The 21,400-nt window shown below is 41.8% G+C and overlaps 1 protein-coding gene across 5 annotated transcripts in view; it reads left to right on the forward strand.

Moving 5' to 3' along the window:
• The window catches only part of adgra3 (adhesion G protein-coupled receptor A3), a 125,308-nt gene extending 104,613 nt beyond the window's left edge, over positions 1-20,695 (forward strand). For 4 of the 5 annotated variants that reach the window (XR_005708459.1, XR_005708460.1, XR_005708461.1 and 1 more), the window contains 18 exons: positions 4,244-4,315; positions 9,809-9,880; positions 9,995-10,066; positions 10,308-10,468; positions 11,072-11,285; positions 11,555-11,719; positions 12,299-12,500; positions 12,698-12,847; positions 13,530-13,688; positions 13,783-13,950; positions 14,087-14,291; positions 14,529-14,737; positions 15,116-15,240; positions 15,716-15,839; positions 16,436-16,581; positions 17,408-17,503; positions 18,233-20,106; positions 20,193-20,695. Coding sequence is in view for 1 of the 5 variants with exons in the window: in XM_040140474.1 (XP_039996408.1) it covers positions 4,244-4,315; positions 9,809-9,880; positions 9,995-10,066; positions 10,308-10,468; positions 11,072-11,285; positions 11,555-11,719; positions 12,299-12,500; positions 12,698-12,847; positions 13,530-13,688; positions 13,783-13,950; positions 14,087-14,291; positions 14,529-14,737; positions 15,116-15,240; positions 15,716-15,839; positions 16,436-16,581; positions 17,408-17,503; positions 18,233-19,679 (3,787 nt within the window). In the remaining 4 variants the exon portion in view is untranslated. Of the gene's footprint in view, positions 1-4,243; positions 4,316-9,808; positions 9,881-9,994; positions 10,067-10,307; positions 10,469-11,071; positions 11,286-11,554; positions 11,720-12,298; positions 12,501-12,697; positions 12,848-13,529; positions 13,689-13,782; positions 13,951-14,086; positions 14,292-14,528; positions 14,738-15,115; positions 15,241-15,715; positions 15,840-16,435; positions 16,582-17,407; positions 17,504-18,232 lie in introns of all 5 variants that reach the window. The other variant, XM_040140474.1, reaches the window with a different exon arrangement.
• The last annotated feature ends 705 nt before the right edge of the window (positions 20,696-21,400 follow it).

A 21,400-nucleotide genomic window follows, 5' to 3' on the forward strand; every position in this document is an offset into this window, starting at 1 on the left:
TCTGGGGTTCCTTAAACAATGGAGAAATGTTGTTCATGCCATTTGATTCTGCCTTTGGAGATTAGATTGTCATCACCCGTGTTTGCTTCCTGCAGAGAATTCAAGAAAATGGCTCTGGGCCCGCACATATGGACCACGGGTGATTTATCACTCTGGAATGGCTTCATGCAGATAAAATAACCAGACCATTAATGGCTGTGCTTTTACCCAAGGCTACAATAACACATGACTGCATTTATTTGGAATTCTAAGGGCATGTTTCCCCTGTCATTCTACTCGGTCTGGTTAAAAAGACCAGAAATCTAGACAGTATATGAGGCCATATTGGCCACAATTAGCCTTGTGGTATTAGTTCAGAAGGAAGATTTAGGTTCAAATATTGATCATTGGTGACTGATTCCCATTGAATTTATTCTTCACACACCATACTTTGTGCTGGAAAAAAATATATTTTAGCAAACCTCTCCCTACTGTGACACACTTTTTGTCAATTTTGGCATGCAGCATTGTTAGACTTGCATGACAAACATAGCATGTGACTCTGCAGCTGACATTTTCTTTGGACCCTGCTGATATCTGCTTGTAGCCGTACTTGCAGTTTGATTTTTGTACATTAATGGAAATTATGAAGTGCTTGCAGGTATTCCTCCTGTTTTAATTTTATATTCATAATTTGTTGTGTAAAATTGTCCTGCATGACTTTTTTTTTTTTTGTTGACTCCCAAACTGATAAGACTAGATATGCCAAGATTCTCTCTAGATTTGCAGTAGAGTTCCCTGTGGGCCCAGGATAAATAAGAGCCTGTGTGCTGCATGGGAGGGGAAAAAAAACCCTTTGATCTTTCTCCACCAAGAAAGCCTTTAAGGCACTTATGTGCTTTGTCTGTGAATGGCCAGTCAATTTAGTTGTAAACTCTGTTCTGCCTGTCTTTGCATCAATCCACAAGCAAGTTTACCTCCAAAAGCAGCTCCCATTGTGCTCCACACAGACCCCACCCCACTCCCATCCACCCTCAACCAACCAAGGGAGTTTGCTAGATGGTTTGCTTGCTTTTGTCATTGTAATAAGGCCAAGCCAAGGCCAGAGGTTTCAATGGTATGATTCCCGCACACACACACTGCATGCTGAAGCTTCTCCCTCTCTGAAATGTCCCTATACCCCCGCCCCCCACCTCCACCTCCAATCACACTCCTCTTCTTTTCTCCTTAAACTATGGAAGGGGAAAGAAAAATGCTGCATGAGTCTGTCTGAATATGCTGAGGCTCTCCATCTTCAAACCCGCCTTCCGTTCACCTTCACAGCTTTTCTTTTGTCTTTTTTTTTTTTCTTTAGTCCACAAAGAAACCCTCCCTCATTTGGACTGCCTATAAGCAGTCAAGAAGGCTGAGACAGCAGCTGGCTGTGAATGCCAGAAAGGGGTAGAGAATCGATTACGCCTATCTGGCACTCTGCGTGAAAGTGCAAAGTAACTGAGGAGACCGCTGTGTTTTGTTGGGGCCAAAGGTGTCCCTGCTTGGAAATAAGCCACACAGAATCCCCATTATCACTCTCCTCATAGAAATAGGAGCCAAGCTAGGCGACCGTCACATGCTAATTCCTTGCTAAATCCGCTGCTGTGGAGGAATGCTTATAGTGGAAAACAGAGCAAGGATAACGGCTCTAGTGTTTGGTGTTTTCTGAGGAATTGATTGTGCTAGTTCTAACTCAGTTCCTTTTCTATACTGTGCTGCTGTTTTTTAAACATTTCAATGATTTTATCGCAACATTAAAAGAAGTAAACAAATGATACCACACCCATCAGACGTGTTTGTAGTTTCCCGCTTATGGTCCCATTCCCGCTCTCAATCAGAATGCCAAATAATGACTTTAAAGGATAAACTTGGCATTACTCTGACACAAGAAAATTTTGGTAAATTAAAGGAATATCAAAGTGCTATTATCCTATAATTGCCTCCTGTAGCCTCCTAACGTTACATAGTCTCACTTGGAGTTGGATTTTGCAGTGAACACAGTTGAGGACAATCCTTTTGTTATGTGTTTTCTGGGGCGTATTATCTATTAACAAGAAGCCATCCATCATTCTGTTCAACCTGAGGCTTGTTCAACACTACCACTTTCTCTCTCCTTAGTGGGAATGTCAATCTCATGCCAAGAACCCTCCAAATATATGTATAACCCTTCAACAGAGTTAAATTAAACTCTATTCCATCACACATGTTTTAATTTTAATATGAACGACACATTTGAAAGACAGTATGTGTGCCCCTAAAAATGGCAGCAGTTACAAAACCAGATTTTGCGCCAGTTCGTGGACGACTCTAAAACACACTAGGAAATATGCAGCCAGCTATTTCAATATGAGTAGTGGAGAAAACCTGACATTTTTCTCTGCGAATAGATTTATACGGTGCCAGGTCATGTGTGGTTGGCGGTCTTTGGATTCTGAACTGCAGTTATGAATAGTGAAGCATGGATTGGTTCTTTCTCACTCCCCATATTTTATTCACAAGTATTTTTGCCGTTAGTAGTAACGGTCAATTTTACATGTCAACCATTGTGACCAATATCTGATCTGTGAAGACCACCTGCAGATATCATTCAGTATATGTGCTCTTTTAAAGTTGGTTAAACATTCTTCATAAAATCGAAACTTAAAAACAACCAACAATCATTTGGTTTTTTGGTTTTTTGGTTTGTTTGTTTTTTCTCGTGTTTGAGTACGACAACGTGTCAGAGTATCACCAGTACTATAGCAGCATTGTTCTCTGTTAGTTGTTTTAGAGCTAGTTTTGTAGCTTACACATCTGACCAGTGAGTCAGACAGTGGTGGAGCAGGAGATTTTTTTCTCTTGACTCATCAGTGAGATACAGCCTGAACTTGGACACAGGAGAAGGTGGCTTATTGTGTTCGTGTCCTGCTTTGCTTCAACTGTAACAACTGCATCTCCAAGCAAGGTTTACATTAAAGTAAATTAGCTTCATAAACAAGCAAATTAGTAGACTCAACATGTTTGCGTACCAGATACACACACTAAAACTGGCTCTCACTGTTTATGAGGGTCTTGTTAGGATAAGTCCTGGCTTCTCATTTTTCTCTCACCACTCCTGCACAGAGAATCCAGCTCTTTTAGCTCACATCAAAAGCTTTTACAAGCAACAGATTTTTTTTTTGCCGATGACTTATCTTTGCCCACCTACCTGCCTTCAGATGACAGCTCCATGACATCAAACAGTCAGAGTTACCCAGAGGCCCCTTTGTGTGGGCTCAGGTGGCGACTGGAAAGCCTCCTGAACCTCCACTGTAATGAGTGACTAGGCAGTGCCAGCGCAGGTGAGCATCGCAGGAATTCTGTGACTGCTCGCCTTTGAACCTCAAGGGAGGAGTGTGTGTGTGTGTGTGTGTGTGTGTGTGTGTGTGTGTGTGTGTCTGTGTGTCTGTGTGTGTGTGTGTGTGTGTGTGTGTGCGCGCGCTTGTGTTCCTGCTTGTGTTTGTGCGTGTGCTTGTGTTTGTGCGTGTGCGTGTGCTTGTGCGTGTGCTTGTGCTTGTGCTTGTGCTTCTGTGTGTCTGTGTGGGAGGGTGTGAGAGCTAGAGAGCTCTTATAAGGGTCAGGTTGTCAGTGACAGCGGCTATGTAGTAATGATGGGTGGGTGGGGGTCTGGATGTTTTCATTGGATGAAAAATTGCATGTGCAAGATGGTAATACAAGTCCCTCTTTGTCGCTTTAAATTGCTTGACATGTTAATGTCTGCATACTGATATGTTGATTTCAAAAGAATGCAGGAATATTCAAGGATCGGTTTGCACTGAGCAAATCTGCTCATATTTCATAAGTCTTAGCTTCTAAATGTGAGTTACTGCTGAAAAGGTCAACAAAGGAAAAAGGTTGAGGCCATAATCTGACTGAATTTAAAGACATAATGAACCAGAAACACATTCTGTTATTCCTGTTTTGTAAGCAAATAGTGAAAAAATACCGATCATAAACTTCCCAGAGCCCACAGTGATGTTTTACAATGGATTGTTTTATCCGATCAGTAGCCTAACACAAAGAGAGATTTAGTTTACTATCAAAGAAGAGTAAGAAAAGAGAAGATGGAACCAGTGAATTTTTTTTACATTTTTGCTTAAATGAATTACTTAAATGATTAATCGATCAGAAAAGTTGTTGCAGTTTCACTATTTCGTTACTGTTTGAACTGCTTATGACCTACAATTCTTTGTTTTGTCCCCCCCCCCCACAGGGACCTGCGGAGTAACATGATCAGTCGTATTGAACCAGGTGCTTTTCTTGGATTGCCAACACTAAAAAGACTGTGAGTAGTGTTGGACCTTCTGCCGCTTCACTGTCTCTTTTAATGTGGTTTCTGCAAGTGTGTGTATACTCTACATTCATACATTTAGCTCCTGTGGGATTTCACTGAAGTGTTTTTTTTTTTTTTTTTTTCTTTTTTTTTCTTGCAACCAAGAGATCTAAATACCAGCATTTTTAGTTTGGAGAGCTTGCTTTAATTATTTGCCATGTGAGAATGGTGTTTTTGAAAACTGTGACTGAACACATGCCTTTTCTTCAACGTGTCTTCTGTTGGACTTGTGATTATTATTCATTTTGAAATGTGGTTAAAGCCATATTGTTTTCGTATTTCAATTTAGAAGAACTGCTTTGTTTTAGAAAATATGTTTTAGTTCGAAAGCTTTTAAAAATTCCACAGTTCAATAGTCAATATAGTGTCTGGGCTGTGCGGACAGTGTGTGCTTATTCTGATGTGTTGTTTTTGATTTGATTTGGTCAGAGCCCAACTCAATGCTTTCAGCAATGAATCTGATTGTAGATATTATGTTTTAAAGCAACTTTCTATACGTGCTGCAAAGCCCAGTGGTCTTGCATGAGGTTTTTGAAGATGTTGAGAGGTGAAACGTCTTCAAGAACCTCAAGTCAGTCCAGTCACCTTCGTATAGCACTTAAACATACCATGACCTGGATGACTGAGAGTCTTCACAGACATATGTTTAAAGCAGCCGTTGTTTTTATCTATGCATATATTGTGTGTGATCTAGCAGGTCTAGGGTGCATCCAGTGTCCATAAGGAAGCATGGTCCATTTGAAGTCCATTTCTATAGCCTTGTTTTATCTGGCCCTCTGCCAGAGACCACTGCAGACACCATGAGGCCTTATATACTTTCACACACTTGGAAAAAACTGTGTGAGGAGGGGGATATGTAAACGTGTGCGTGTGCGTGTGTGTGTGTGGCGTCCATGAATATCGTGAGGATCATTTTGATTTGCAGAGAATACATAAAGTTCGAGTCCACCTGGGATATGTGGTGTGTGAGTGTGGGAGGTCAGAGACTTTGTGCTTAAATGTACAGTTGTATGTTTCCCTTTGTGTATGCGTGTGTGTTTGCAAGAGAGAGAGCGAGGACACAGCATGAATTGGAGTCATCCGACAGAACCCAGTCGCTGCCAACACAAACTTGAGCTTGGCTGCTGCTGCGGCGCAATAAGAGTGAGACAGGAAGGCAGTCAGCTCCATGGCTCAGACACGGCCTCATTTCCCCCCTCCTCCTCGAATACATATTCATGCCACAATCCGATCCATGCCTGCCTATATGTCCCCTGCATATTAAAATCTTTACCCCACACACTAGCTATTCATAAAGACTTTCCGTATCATCATAGCAGTGATCTGCAACTTCTCGTGGCAATGCTTGTTCCAGAGCACAGTCTGGTTTTGCCTAAGGGTAACAAACTTTAATTGGCCCCACCGCCTATCTGTTAATTTCAAAAGGCAGTTGTCACACACTCAACTGTGAAAGGGAGAGAGCACAGAATGGAGAAAACGAGCAAAAGAGCCTATGAGGTAGTGCTGGACCCTGGGAATGTAAACACAGAAGCCCTACATCAAGGGCTGACATCTGCAGCTACACATCCATCCTATTTCTTTCCAGTTTTTTTGGAGAATGGGTGTGGAATACATAAAGATTTTTGCCATTTTTTTATCTCACATTTATCTGACATACCTTCGGCACATGCTTCTCAACCTTTCTCTTTGTCCTTATTTTTGACTCAACTCTGGCCATACTAATTTTCCTCCATCTGTGTGTCTACCTCCCTCCTCAGTATTACCTGATTAGTCTTTTCTCATTTCAAGACATGCCATTCGGAGGGCCTGTTTATCTTTGAGTGTTGTCACAGAGCAGTGACAGGGCCATTTAAAAAGAGGGCTTGAATCTTGTTGAATTCAACAGGTTTTGCATCAACACATCTTAGTGGGAAGTTGCATCCTAGAGGTTTGTAGCAAGTTTGTAATTCAGATTCCTCATCCTTTGACTAGCTGTTGAGCAAGAGACATGTACACAAAGAACAAACGAAATACTTCATTGTAAAGAAAAATCTTAAAATTCCACTATTTTGCATGCAGACACCACTTGCTTCAATTATTTAAGCTTTTGTACATCACATGTAGATCACCTCAGGGCTCCCAAAAAGTTCCGCCTACACTGGACAACAAATGGTTAAAATTGAGGCAGCAGAGGCCAAGATACTCCCAAATACTCGATCAGCTCCAGAGAGGCTGGATCCTACATCTTCCATAATGCAACTGGTCCTTCATTAGACCCTCCCTGATTACTCAATTCCCATTTTTTCCAATCCATCCCCAGTTTTTAATGCGGACGGCTTGTGCAATGCTCTCAGAAATTTTAAGACTCAAGTCCAAACTGCGAAAACCCTGAAGACATCACTATAACCTCATCAAGGCTGTTTTTGTAGACTTTTGGAAATCTCTCTCCAGAGCCACAGAAGACATTGTACAACTGTTTTCTTTATTCTGTATTTGTGCTGGGAGCTCGAGTGTAAGGTGCACCCTCGGTTACACCCTCACGGGAAAGACAAGTGTTTCCCTTACCTCACTTTTCGCACACAGTTCACACACAGTTTGCACACATAATTTCCACACAGTTTGAGATGTACTAATGCGTTCACACACCCCCTTCTCTCGCACTATACAACACACTCAAACCCTATGGATTCTTCCGGCCTCAGCCCTCTTTACTCTGCATTCCACCAACAGCTGAACAGTCCCTGCTGGGGCCTAATCACATCGGGCTATTTTTGCTTCTGCTCTTCGTATCAGTCATTACAACTGAAGCACTGCAGTGAAGCAGTCCTCTATGCTTTTAATTTGCTACTCGAAAGACGCGTTTGAGATTAATCTTTGGTAATGAATACTAGTTTTCTCTGAAAAAACAAAGTAGAGACTTCAGTGAGTAATAGGTCCATAGCCATACAACAAAAATCACAGAAATGTGTATTTATCCGTATTGTTTTGAATGATCGATAATACAAGTTTCCTAACACAGTAAAAGTGAGTGAAAGTAATAACAGTATTCACCATCTTGGGTCCCTCAATGTAGGTGTAACTCTAGTATGTGAATCCGGGCGATAAAGTGAGATGAAAGTATGCCTTTAGCTAAGGGATGCCCCTCCCTCCATCCCTAAACTTTTCCCGTCTTATCCTTCACCTGACACACAATGCTTGCACAAATTGGCAAGCCTGCAAAGGCAGCCTTTTCTTCTCTTCCAAGTGGAACTAATAACCTCACACAGTAAATTCCCCAGCTGGTACCTTAAGGACAAACACCAATAATTACATAAATGCTCAGATGTTAGCATATGCCTGACAGTGATTTTCCAGGTATGACTTTGTGTCAGTATCGCATTCCCAAAGCACCCCAGGATAAAGTTTAGCTGGTGGTTTGAGGTAAAGATCTGTCTTCTCTCCCAGGCTCTTGTTTCTTTTCTTGGCACATTCCACTGATTGGATCATTCACAGAGGGATATGTGTTACAGCTACTGTCAAGGTGCTTTCCATTTGAACCTTGGAGTCACTAAATGACTGGTTGCCTTAAATGTTATCTATCCGGAAATTGAAATATGTTCTGTTATCATACTCATTTTGAGAGCCTAAAATTATTTTTGTGGATAAAAATCATGTTTTACAACTTATCAAAGCTCTTTAGGCTCAGCTTTCAGCAACTTTGAAGCTGCAATAAGTAGCTTTTTTTTTTTTTTTTTGTTAAGATTAGATCAAATGAATACATGCAACATGAAAGGAGTCAGTTCTAGTGACAAACCCTTAGACAGTTATCACGTTTCTCTCCAGTTCACTCTCACTGCTCTCATCGACTTTTTTGCCAGCTGTGGCAGGCAGCTGTTTGAAGGGAAAAAGCTCTGATAAACCTGATAAACTGTTCATGACCTGCCCAGCACAAAAACAGCAGACAGACAGAGTTAGCGACTATCTGGTAGAGCATTCGGCAGCTAGGGAGTCACGTATTTCCTTCAGAGATGAGATGAAAGGAGACAGAGTATTTGTGTTACAATCAAATATTCTCACCGGATTGTCAGAAACAGGGCTCCAGTTGAATGCTAATATTACTCCATGTCGGCTGGATGTGTAAGTAGGCAAGTATATGCCAACATGTTCGCCACAACTTTATAAGGTTATAGTATGTGAGTTTTGTGTTTGTGCGTTGATCTGCTGCCCTTAAGCAGTCTAACAAAATTATTTCATTCTACTTTAAAAAACTAAAACCCAAAGACTGACATTTAAATAAAGAACAGAGGGTTTTCTATTTACAATACATATTATTTAGCTAAATGACTACCTTAGTATTTTGTACATTTCTCTGCCAATAATAAAGGAGGAATTATTGAAAATATATATTTATTTAATAAAAAAATTTTTTTAATCTAATTTTTTTTTTTTTTTATTATTATTTTGATGAAACTGGGTATTTTTCAAACTTATAACTGGGTTCAACATGAAACTGGCTTTTGAAACCCAATCCTTTTGGTTTGTGGTCATCAAAATAGAGCAGTGTCTATGGCTCATTTGGTTTAAATGAGCTGCTAGCATTTAAACCAACGATGTTCCCTTCGTGGTCTGTTACATTTGAGTAGTATTAATAGGTCAAAAGACTATGCAGCATTTTACAATTTAAAGAAAACCATAAAACAAAAAAAGCAAATATTAAAGAATTAACATAATTTGTGTGTTGCTGCAACGTTTCCCCCCTTACTTCCTACGCAGTTTATTATTTAAAAATTTTAATCACGTCAATCATAAAATATCAAAACTCAAGTAATACTTTGTAGTATAAAGAACAAATTTATTCTGAGACCAACACGTTTCTGCTTGTGGGCTTTGGTTGACCTAGAGCTTCCAGTGAATATTTGAAGCCATTTCGTTCCATGTTTGCACATGGGTGTAATTCACAGAGGAAAGATCAGTCAGTCTTTTCCATGTGAGGTCCTTTTGCAAGGCGTCAGGAGTCTCAGACACTTCTATCTGATGTTTGCCAGAGACATCATGTAAGGTCACATCTATAGGAAAAGCACACACTTTTGACGTGTTTGACATCAATCACAGGTGATTAATCACCTCCCAGAGTGTTACAGTACCTTTGATGTGTAGGTTCCTCCGGAGGCCCACACAGACATTATCTAAAATCACTGTGAAGGTTGTAAACCTGTCAGCTGAATGTTTGGGCTTTTTGCCTCCGCATGCCTCTTTTAAATTTGGCTTGAAAAAAAAAACTGCTATTGTTTTATCTCAGCAACTTAAACATTTGCCCATTTACCCGTTTTTCTCATAATATGATCTGATTTTCACGGTCTTATCTTGTAAAACATTTCCAGCCTTAATGTGGCTTACTTGGTATTTTACACATTATAGCTGTCATGTGTTATTTCTGAAACGTGGAAGAAATAAACCAGATACCTTTTTTTCCTGTGTGTGTTTAAGAGACTTGTCCAACAACAGCATCGGCTGTCTGAACATAGACATCTTCAAGGGCCTCACCAGTCTGATTAGACTGTAAGTCATTAGTATTTTTATGAATCTAATATAATAATTTCTTTGTGATAGGCTGGCATAAAAGATAACTGTTTTTCATTATTTATTTATTATTATTATTTTTATTTTTTTCAGAAATCTTTCAGGGAACATCTTCTCTTCATTGGCTCAAGGGACCTTTGACAGCTTGGTTTCTCTGAAGTCACTGTAAGTATGATAAGGAGTCAGTTTGTTGCTGTGCCCAAAAATCACATGCAGGCCCCAGTTGGATTGTGATGTCTGTATATTTATCATGCACCCACAATGCAATAAAAACTGTGTTTTCTTTATTAAATATGACTTAACTTGATATTTCTTAGTGCCCCATCAATTAAGCTGTCTTCCCCCCTGTGTCTGTGTGTGTGTGTGTGTGTGTGTGTGTGTGTCTGTGTGTTCTATAATTCCACAGGGAGTTTCAGACACCTTACCTGCTATGTGACTGCAACCTTCTGTGGCTGCTGCGTTGGATCAAAGACAGGAACATTGCAGTCAAGAACACCAAGTGTTCCTACCCCCAGTCTCTTCAGGGTCAGCTCATTACCTCCATCAGGCCGGAGCTCCTTACCTGTGGTAGGGACACGCACCTGAACTTTATAGAAACATAAATTTGCGTTCATACGTACAAAGACTCTAAACAACTCAAAGATGTCACTCTGAAAAGTAATCATTTCTCAGTTCAGTGATACTATCGGATGTGTCGTTTGTCCAGTCTCAAACATTTTGAAAGGTTTGAAATAGGTCGTGTTGAACAGTTACACAGAATGTAGTATCAAAATGTTGCACTGCCTGTTTAATTTCTCTGTTTTGGTATCAGTGGGGCTGATGTCTGGGGAGCAGGGGCTTGTGAAATGACATGGGTGATAAGAGAAGGTCGGCCCAGGCCAGTGCTGCCTTTGTTTGTACTTGCTCATGTCTTATCAGTTTGGCACTCACCACAGTGAGGAATTATGAAATACATTGCATAGATCCAGCAGGAGTCAGTGGCCTGACGTGAATGACAAATAGCACTTAAGAATTCAAGACACAGTTTTCGCTTCCCTGCGTGACCAAAAATGGCCAAGTGCGAAACAGAATGGCATTGTGTCCATGTATGGTGTTTTTGTGACAAATATGAACCAAATAACAGTTTTTTTTTTTGTGGGAAATGACTGACTGACTGACTGGTTTCTTCAGATGCTCCTCTTGAGCTGCCCTCCTTCCAGCTGACTCCGTCCCAACGACAGGTCGTCTTTCAGGGGGATAGCCTGCCTTTCCAGTGTCAGGCCTCCTTCGTGGCCGAGGACATGCAGGTGCTGTGGTACCAGAACGGCCGCATGGTCAAGCCTGACGCTGCCCAGGGAATCTTCATTGAGAAGCGCATGGTGCAGAACTGCTCCCTGATCGCTAGGTATGACAATGTTTATGCTAATCTTAGGTGGGGAGTGCAGTCTCTGTGATCACTGGCAATATATGGGGAAATTCAAACAGTAGCATCTGTGCAGTTCAGTTTATTTTCAGGAGACAGTCTCCCTTATTGGGTAACTAACACTAATTGGGATAAAGAGAGTCTGCCCAGCTTTTTGTGTTTACTGTCAGGCTTGCAGTTGTGCAAAAATATCCAAAGCTTCTCCGATTTTTTTTTTTTTTTTTTTTTTCCCCCCTCATGTATCCCATCAGTGCGTTGACCATCTCAAACATCCAGCCTGGTTTTACTGGGAATTGGGAGTGCCGGATCCGGACAAGCAGGGGTAACACCACCAGGACTGTCCACATTGTGGTGTTGGAGAGTTCCGCCAAGTACTGCGCTCCTGAACGCATTTCCAACAACAAGGGAGAGTTCAGGTTGGTGTACACATAACCAGACACATAACTACTCAATTAATGCTAGTTGTCTTAAGAATTGAGTGGAACTCTCTCCTTCGTAAAAGCCTGAATTTTATGTTAAATTTGATGCTGGCATCTCCGCTATAACTCTTTATATAATGAAAGAGCTTTACCCTGGCTTCGCAAAGTTTCGATCATTTCACACATCCAACTGTTTCAGTTTCTACAAATAGCTGGCTATTTTGGCTTAAAATGGCTTATTGAGCACAGACGTACTCATAAATTAATGTGGGTTTTTAATTTTTTCATTTGACATTGTAATTTTCCAAACTGAATACTGAAAAGTGTATATAGATCCATTCTCACAAAGCGACTACACAAGTAGAGAACCGGGATATTTTAAGTATTAAATGTACAGCAAAATGCCTCCTTGCTCTCATGCCAAGCACCGTGACCCCCCCCTTGTGGTTAAACGTATAAATTACTTCATGGCTTTAACCATAATTATTACACATTATGGCTCATATGACACAAAGTAAGGAAAGTAAGGTTGTTGCATGAAGCAGTTATTCAAGAATTTTATCTGGCTCCTTCCAGGTGGCCGCGCACCCTGGCAGGAATCCGAGCCTACCTCCCGTGCAACAGACTGCCGTCAAGCGCAGGCACATACTCGGGCAGCTCAGGTGAAGAACAGCGGGCGTGGCGCTACTGTGATCGAGAGGGGCTGTGGGCGGAGGAGGACTACTCCCGCTGCCAGTTCCAGAAGGATGTCACTAGATTTCTTTATGTCATCAACCAGGTCTGTACCTGGTTGGTCAGCTTGTCATTCTCTGACCTGGAACTTTATTTATTGTATTTTCCCTTTTCTGTCAGATATTCCTTTAATCCTTCACCACAATTTACTCTCTTATCTTTTGCTCTTCTTTGAACAGAGAAACTGTCCTTAACTGCAAAGCTGACATCAAAGCCTAATTTTTCTCTCTATCTTCATGCTAGATGCCTCTGAACGAGAGTAATGTGGTTCCCAGGGCTCGACGTCTGTTGGTCTGCACAATCAATGCTGCCAACTTCTCAGACAAGATGGACATTATCTTTGTGGCTGAGATGATTGAGAAGTTTGGCAAGTTTGTGGAGAAGTTTAAAGATGTAGGTACTGCAGTTGGCCTCGCTTATTTGTTCACATTTCCGACCCAACCCCAAAACAAAAATCAGAATGAAATTTAAAAAACTTGTCTGTAAAGTTTTTATAGACCTACATTGACAGGAGAATGTGATGCATTCATTTGGTTTATTATCCTGTCCCAGGACAAATAGATTAATGCTCAACAGCTGTTTGTTGCCATGCTGTTTAATGAGAACAGATGACTTGTTGTCATGACTTTCGGTATAGCTGTAGGCCAACAAATTCAAACTGAGCAAAGTTTGTAAAGTAAAGGAGTTCTTAGCATGTTGTATGTGCTTTTGGCAAGTAGCAGTAGGATTTTAAAGCGTATTAAAGGTTAGTAGGGTGACACCATGCTTGAAATATGTTTTTCAATAGTCACTTACTTAGAACAAGAGTAATGTCAAGCATCTCCCTCAAGCACTTGTATGTGATGTTGAATACAAACAAGAGGCTGGCTGGACACACTCACATTTCTTATGTTTCCACTCAAGTAATTCAGAGTGTGTTGTTGAGCTGCTTCTAAGTGAGTGTTCGTGGTTGACTGAAATGATAATTACAATGCTTTTTCCAAATCAGTGCCATTGATTATTTTTTTTATGTATCTTTCATTTCATATTTTGCATGTGTGTGTGAATTCACTCGTGTCACTCTGTTGTCTAACAGCTGGGTGAGGTGATGGTGAGCATGGCCAGTAACTTGATGCTGGCCGACGAGAGGGTGCTTTGGATGGCTCAGCGAGAAGCCACGGCCTGCTCCCGCATCATTGCCTGCCTCCAGAAGATTGCCGTCTATCGTCTGGCTACAGCGCAGGCCTTCTCCCTGGTTAGTCTCACCAACAATATTATGTCATGTTGCACTTTAACATTGTGTTTTATGAGGAGTTATTTCATAATTCACTATTCTGTTTACCTTCCAGACATCCCCCAACATAGCACTGGAGGCCCACACTGTGAGAGCCACCGACTGGAACGGCATGACCTGCATGTTATTCCAGAGGCCCATCCCTGAGCGGACACCGAGCCAGGACCGCCAGCTCACCTTCAAATGCAACACCACCAGCTCCTTCTCCAGCATCCTTCACAAGGTCAGTTCAGCTCCTACCAGAGATAATTACAATTTTTTAGCACTTTTGTTAGGGTGAGGTTTTATTGTGGGGGTTTGGATTTGATTGCATCATGTAAGCAGACAAATTCTCTTCACTGTATCTTTTGTCTCTATAGAGCACCATTGTGGAGGCTTCCCTGCAGCTTCCTCAGTCTCTCTTTACCCAGGCTGTACCTGGGCAGGCAGAGGACACAGTCTACAAGCTCCACCTACTGGGCTTCCGCAATGGCAAGTTTTTCCCCTCCACTGGCAACTCCTCCCAACTGGCTGATGGAGGCAAGAGACGGAGTGTGGCTACCCCTGTCATCATGGCCAAGATAGGTGCGTCATAATGTTTTTGCTATAGTCATAACTGTTTAATGTGTGTTTGTTTTTTTTATTTAAATGAAAGAGTAGAAATCTGAAAATATACTGACACACAAATCATCCGAAACTTTACAACATGACAAGAACCAAATAGCCTTTCAGCTGAATTAGGACACATTATCGCACAAAAAAAAAGAAAACTTGAAGGCAATTTCTATCTATTCTAATACCCCTGTCTGTGTTGTCGATCAGACGGCATGTCCCTGCATGTCCTGCGGACCCCTGTCAACATCACCCTGCGGCGGTTTGCCCGCGGCTCAGACGCTGTGTCTGCCTACTGGAACCTCAGCCTGGTGGGAGGTCAGGGAGGATGGCAGAGCGATGGCTGCCGCATCCTGGGCCATCATGACAATTTCACCACCATATCCTGCAACTCTCTGGGCAACTATGGCCTGCTCATGGTAGGACATTTGATTGGACCATTCCTCCTCGTGATCATGTGTTCATTGGGACATTTGGGGAGTGGCAGAGCAGCAGTTAGGATGGCCTATTGTATGGATTTAAATTATCCAATTTATCCAAATTATTTAACTAATATTTTTGTGTATTTTTTTATATATATAATATAAAAAGCAGTAAAAGGATTTTAAAAGTAATCCACTGCCATTTTCATTAATTCCGTTGAGACAAGCCTATTGGCTCCCAAAAAGCTTTGTGTACTGAAGTGTTGGCTACCTTGCATCTGGCACTTTGAAGTTGTCTATAATCATTATAATTCATGGGTTTTGACATATATTGATGTAAAGTAAACAGCAGACCTCACCTCATTGATCTTGCAGGACCTCAGCAGTGTGGAGTATTTCTCTCCAGGTATCCGGCCCCTGCATCCAGTCATCTATGCCACTACTATTATACTCCTCCTCTGTCTGCTCACCATTATTATTAGCTACATCTACCATCACAGGTGAGATATTTTACGTACCGCTGTTATATCATTTATGTTTTGGCTGGTCATTCATATTTACTACACAGCAGGATTTGTTGTTTTTTGCCCCCATTAATTTCTACTTAGTAGACTACAATCTCTCCCGTTTTACTCTTTGCTCAACTCTAATTATTAATGTAAATAGCAAAAATAATGTAGTTAACCTTTTTCCACTGGAAGCAAAATGGAATCATACACTCTAAACAAAGAATAATTAAAGACCGCTTGAGAATATTGGGATCTTATGAGACTCATCATGGAGTTCTAAAAAAGACACTATGGCCTTACTGGTGAAGGTTAGAGACAGCTACAAGTTGTTGGATGATCAGATAAAAGATGTATATAGTATTGTTTGTTGATATAATGAAAATTATAATACTATAGTAACTTGATACGCATAACCAGCACCTTTCCATGTTAATTCTGTGGTGTGTTGTATGTCCGTTACAACCAGGTCTGTCCGTGTGAGCCGCAAGTTTTGGCACATGTTGGTCAACCTCTGCTTCCACATCTCCCTCACTTGCGGGGTCTTCGTAGGTGGGATCAATCAGACACGCCACGCAAGTGTCTGCCAAGCAGTGAGTGTACACCACCAGCACCCCTCCAACACTTCGGCTATGTCTCCTTTCTCCCTCCAAACTTAATGGTCAGCAGTCAAGAGTGAACAAGGGCTTTGGATGTCTTCAAAGGAAAAAAGTTGAAAAAGTTGCCCTTGGCGAAGCTCAATACACTCCTAAAACCGGTGGAAACACAGTAAAAGATACCTAGAAAGATACAGTAGATCGTTTCCATGGCTAGGGGCTATCCTACACCTCCCCCCATGGTGTCTGGTGTACTGAAACACTTTACTTATTCATTTTTCATTGCAAAAAGTACCTGGATGAAACATTTTGGCAGAGAAGTTTTTGTTTATTTATTGAATCCCTTCTGGCAAAAGCAATATCTGATAAGGTCATTTTTCAACTCAGGCTGATGATGACTTACTTAATAGAAAATTGCTCAAGGATCATCGTGCAATCTAAAATACTCCTGTGTACTGCATTCCACCATTTTAAATTTTAGTGGTGACACCATTTAACACAGCAGGAGCATTTAATCATTCTTTCGCAGGAGACTGATTGCATCTCATTTGCTTTAGTAAATGTCATGCATAAAATGGTAAAATCTCTTCTAGGTGGGTATCTTGCTTCACTATTCTACTCTGGCTACAGCTCTGTGGGTAGGTGTGACAGCACGTAACATCTACAAACAGGTGACACGCAAGGCCAAGCGCTATGAAGAGCTGGACGAGCCTCCACCGCCACCGCGGCCTATGCTCAGGTATGACACCGCCACTCTTACATTACAACAGAGGTCGGTCCTTAAATAAACTACTGAATTTGAGTTGTAGTTTTTGAGTTTCTACCAGGCAGTATTGTGTGCTAGCACCTCCAACTGGCGGTGTGAGGTAACAATTCTAAAAAAGTCTCACCTTTGCTGCTCAGACATCATGTAATATGTCGATAAACTGCATGTAATGCTCTCGTCTTAACTAACTGCCTGTCTGTGACACTCAATATGAAATGCCACCAAGGGAATTACATCTAGTGTTTTTAATTACAGCTTTTCTGTCTTCACTTGCTACTGTATCTATTTCCCACCTCCTTTAAGCAAACACACCCGCCACCAGAATAGAACTTGTATTGTAAGTTTAAATCTTAAAGGTGTTAATTTCAGTTGCAGTAGACCTGGATCGGCATGAGCATGCAAGTACAGGTTAAATCACAGCAGTCTAAATCAAACATCTGTACTTATTTGGGTCTTGTAATCATGTCCCACCATTTGTAATGCCAGTATACATTAGACTACACAGTAGATTCAGTGTTCACAGCTCTTCACAAAAAAAGGGGAATGATTTTTTTTTGGGATTGTTTTTGACATAATCAGGTAATGTGTGATTCATTTTCATCATATATGTGACACTTACTGTATCTTTATCTTTATCAGCAAGTAAGACAGACGAGCCAACATTAGTATTATTATAAGTAGCCATGTCTAAAGGTGAAACAGCCACATGGTGTCAGTGTAGAGGCCTGAAATACCATTGGACCTCTGTCTCCAGTTCATGGCCACTAAAACATCTACCGCTCTGTGCTTTCTCACAAAGGTTCTACTTAATTGGCGGAGGGATACCTGTCATTGTCTGTGGGATCACCGCAGCAGCTAACATCAAAAACTATGGAAGCCGGACCAGTGCACCGTAGTAAGTAGTCCCTGTATAGAAAGCAATTAAAGTTCCTGTTCCTCAGTTTGTGCGCCTGGAAATGCTGTGTCATTTTATCAGGTCAATAGGGTTTAATAAATTAGCATCAGAGCCCGTGAGAACTTTTACATTCTGTCCTCAGGAGGAATTGGCTTAGTTATCGACCAGCCAGACTGCGTTGCTTTAGTAAATAATGGATATTTTTATGAGAGAATGGAAAGTTTATTCCCTGAAGTTCTGATTATGGAGGCCTATTAATGGTACAGTGTGTGCATCCAGGCAACACGCAACTGCTGCCAGTTTAGAACAAGCTCCCCCAACCCCCTCTCTACAGTGGCAGCTGTTTAGATAGTGCAATGTGGCTGACTAATTGAGAAATCTGGACCCGTATCTGTCTGATGTCTTTGGAGTTTAATTAATTTCTTGCAAGCAGGACAAATCCAGCCAGTGTTATTAAATATAATGGGACAATTACTGTAGATATTAGATGCAAAAGTTTTTCAGAGTCATTTTAAGTTTGTGAAATAAATAATGAAAGGGACAGATTAAGGTGAGGAAATGAAATACTGTTTTAATGAACACTGTTGGCAATATTACCATTTGGAGACCCTATATAATTTCAAACGATGAGCTTGATATAATTGGAAAAAACTCTTAGATGTAGCTGTTAAGATTCTTTGTTACTTCACTATATGAAATGTTTAAATGGTCTTGTCTATCCCTTTCTAGTTGCTGGATGGCATGGGAGCCCAGCATTGGGGCTTTTTATGGCCCAGTAGGATTCATCATTTTTGTGGACTGCATGTACTTCCTCAGCATCCTACTCCAGTTGCGGCGCCACCCTGAGCGCCGCTATGAGCTCAAGGAGCCGACCGAAGAGCAGCAGCATCTGGCTTCAGCCAACACTGAGGCCGGGCCAGATGTTCCCCGCAACCACTGCCATCCCCTCACTCTCCAGCTCCAGCCTCACGAGGCATCGTCCTCCATAATGTCAGGTCCCCACACAGTGCCCCTGTCTGCCCTGGAGAATGAACACACCTTTTCTGCCCAGCTGATGGGTGCAGCAGGGGCATTAGGGCTGTATGCAGCCCTCTGGGTTTTCGGTGCCATGTCTGTAGCACAGGACCACCCCTATGACTTGGCTTTTACCTGCTTGTTTGGGGTGGCAGCACTGGCGCTCGGGGCATTCATGGTGGCACATCACTGTGTCAAGAGACAGGATATGAGGCGCCACTGGTCCCAAGTTTGTTGCTCTGGGAGGCGAGCCTACTCAGCACAGGAGGATGTCCTTCTGCCTCAGCCAGATGTGGCAATGACATCCACAGCAGGATCTGCTAATAAGGCAGATGGGGAGTCAGCAAAGTGTGGCCACAGCAGTGCAGACTCTTCCTACACAAATAAGAGCGCCCCAAGCATGCGCAACTCCACCCATGGCAGCAAGCTGACTAATCTGCACGCAGAGGCAGCTCAGTGTAGGTCTGCGTCAGCTCCGGTGACAGCCAATGGTGCAGCCGTTTTGGACAACAGCCTGACTGAGCATTCACTAGACAATGAAATTAAAATGCATGTATCACCAGTTGAGGTGCAGTTCCGCCCAATGAACAACATCAACAATCCAACAGCTGCCACTAACGGTCACACAAGCAGGCACCAGAAAAACAGAGCACGAGCACACAGAGCAAGTCGCCTGACTGTATTGCGAGAGTACGCCTACGACGTGCCAACCAGCGTGGAAGGCAGCGTCCAGAGTGCCCCCCATAGACGGCACCACCATTATGACGTAGCGGCACGCAATAGCCGACGAGCAGCCTACATGGCCTACAGGGAGAGGCATCAGAGCCAGCTGCAGCAGGACAGCAGTGACAGTGCGAGCCTGCCACGGCGCTCCCGCTACTCAGATAAAGGAGGTGGCAGCACCCTGGGGAACGGGACAGTAGTGTCTGCAGAGACTGACCAGGTCACTACTACTGCAGTGTCAAGCTCAAGTAAAGACTCTGGTCCTGTAAAGCAGTCCGGCAGCACAGAACTAGAGGGCCAACCCAAGTCATATGGGCTCAACCTTGTCACTCAAAATGGTGGCACACTTAAAGAAAATGGGCAAGCGGTGCCTTTAATTACCACAGAGAGTGCAACCAGTATAAAGACCGGCTTGTGGAAACATGAAACTACTGTGTAGTGACGGTTTCCATCCCAAAGACTGCATAGTGATATGCTCTCGTCTTTAAACTGTGAAATGTGTTTTTTGTTTTTTGATTGTACATTTCTTTCTTGGAAAAAGAGTCCTTTGAAAATAATTATTGGAAAAAAAACTAGCCACATTTTTTCAACTGATCTGTCTCTGTAGATATGTTTTTGTAAATGGTCTATTTTTATAACTTTACATCCAACTCCTTTATTCCATTTTAGAGTTCTGTAAATGAAACTGCATGGTCTGAGCTGTGGCCCTGTGCATACCCTTACCTCTGGGCTTTTTTTTTTTTTTTCCATTTTCTAGTTTGTCCCAACAATAATAAAACAAAAGTTCCATTTACCTAATTGAAAGTTTTTATCCTTGTGATAACACCCACAGTCTCATCTCTTGGGTCTCTGCAGCCAGTGCAAAGGTGAGTCAGAGCTGTTGTGTTTCCAAGAATTATTCTTGCTGGCAATATATGACAAGCTGGTAATTGGGTTTTTCACTGACCTTCAGGTGGCCTCGGGTTCCTTTCTCCACAGTGGAGCAGCACTTTAATTGCATCTGGCTGTGGCTTTGGGCTCTATAGATGTTTTCTCCTTGCCTGCCGACAGATTTGATGAGTGAACTGTACATTCTGGTCTCCTGCTGATTGGATGCCCAGGCTGTGATTGACAGCTGACTCACGGGGCAATTGAAGCTGCCATGAGAAGACAGGATAATGAGAATAGTGTATCTTATTCCCTTTCCACCTCCTTCCATTCTTTCTCCTCCACAGCCAACAGCTAAACCGAAGTCTCCTTCAAAGCTTGACATCGCTGTTGGGGAGAGAGAATAAAACGGACACAAAGTATGATTTGACTGCTGGGTACTCTGGAGATGGATTATTATCAGTTTTTGCTAAGTGAATACCATGTATCTGATTTTGTGGTCGTGTCAACACCCAGAGACAGTTCAAGTTTGACATTGTAAGTAAGGAAAGATTTATTTATATTGCACCTTCCAAAACAAATATTAAAAAAGAGAAAAGACATCAAACTGCCCCCCCTCCCCTCCCAAAGAAAATTATATTAAAACAAAAACAACAAAATAATGCAAAAACATTAGTTAAGAAAAACGAGTGACAGTCTTTTTTTTTTTTTTTTTTAAATGCCAATTGAGTTTTATGAATTAATGGAGGAATGTAAAATAGTCATAAAAGGCACTGCCTAGCCAACCGGAGAGACTGTAGGTTTCTATATGGGCACCACAATTCAGAGATGTAATCAGGGGCTTCACCATGTAGAGCCTGCTAGGTAATAACTCCGATTTTATATCAGATTGTAAATTCCACTGATAAATTCCACTGCGCTTTGTCTTTGTTGGCGGACAGGCTGCAGCATTTTAAACCATCTGCAGATAAGCTACAGCTCCTCGACTAAGGCAAGAGTGTAAAGAATTACATTAATTGAGGCGTGAGGACACAAAAGCAGATTCAAAAGATAGAATATGTCTAATCTTAGAGATATTTCTTAACTGCAAAAAGCATGATTGCACAAGCTTCTTAACATGTATGGAAAAATTTAGAATCAAAAGAGCTGCTTAAATTTTTACTGTGCTGTTTGATATTTGTGGTCAAAGGTCCAAGGGTTTGCTGCAGGGTCTTTTGAGTGCTTTTGGGGCCTATAACAAGGACCTCTGTTTTATGCTCATTCAGTTTTAGAAAATTTTAGACATCCAGCATC

The sequence above is a fragment of the Xiphias gladius genome, chromosome 12 (genome assembly GCF_016859285.1).
Source record: "Xiphias gladius isolate SHS-SW01 ecotype Sanya breed wild chromosome 12, ASM1685928v1, whole genome shotgun sequence".
NCBI classification, from domain to species: Eukaryota; Metazoa; Chordata; class Actinopteri; order Istiophoriformes; family Xiphiidae; genus Xiphias; species Xiphias gladius.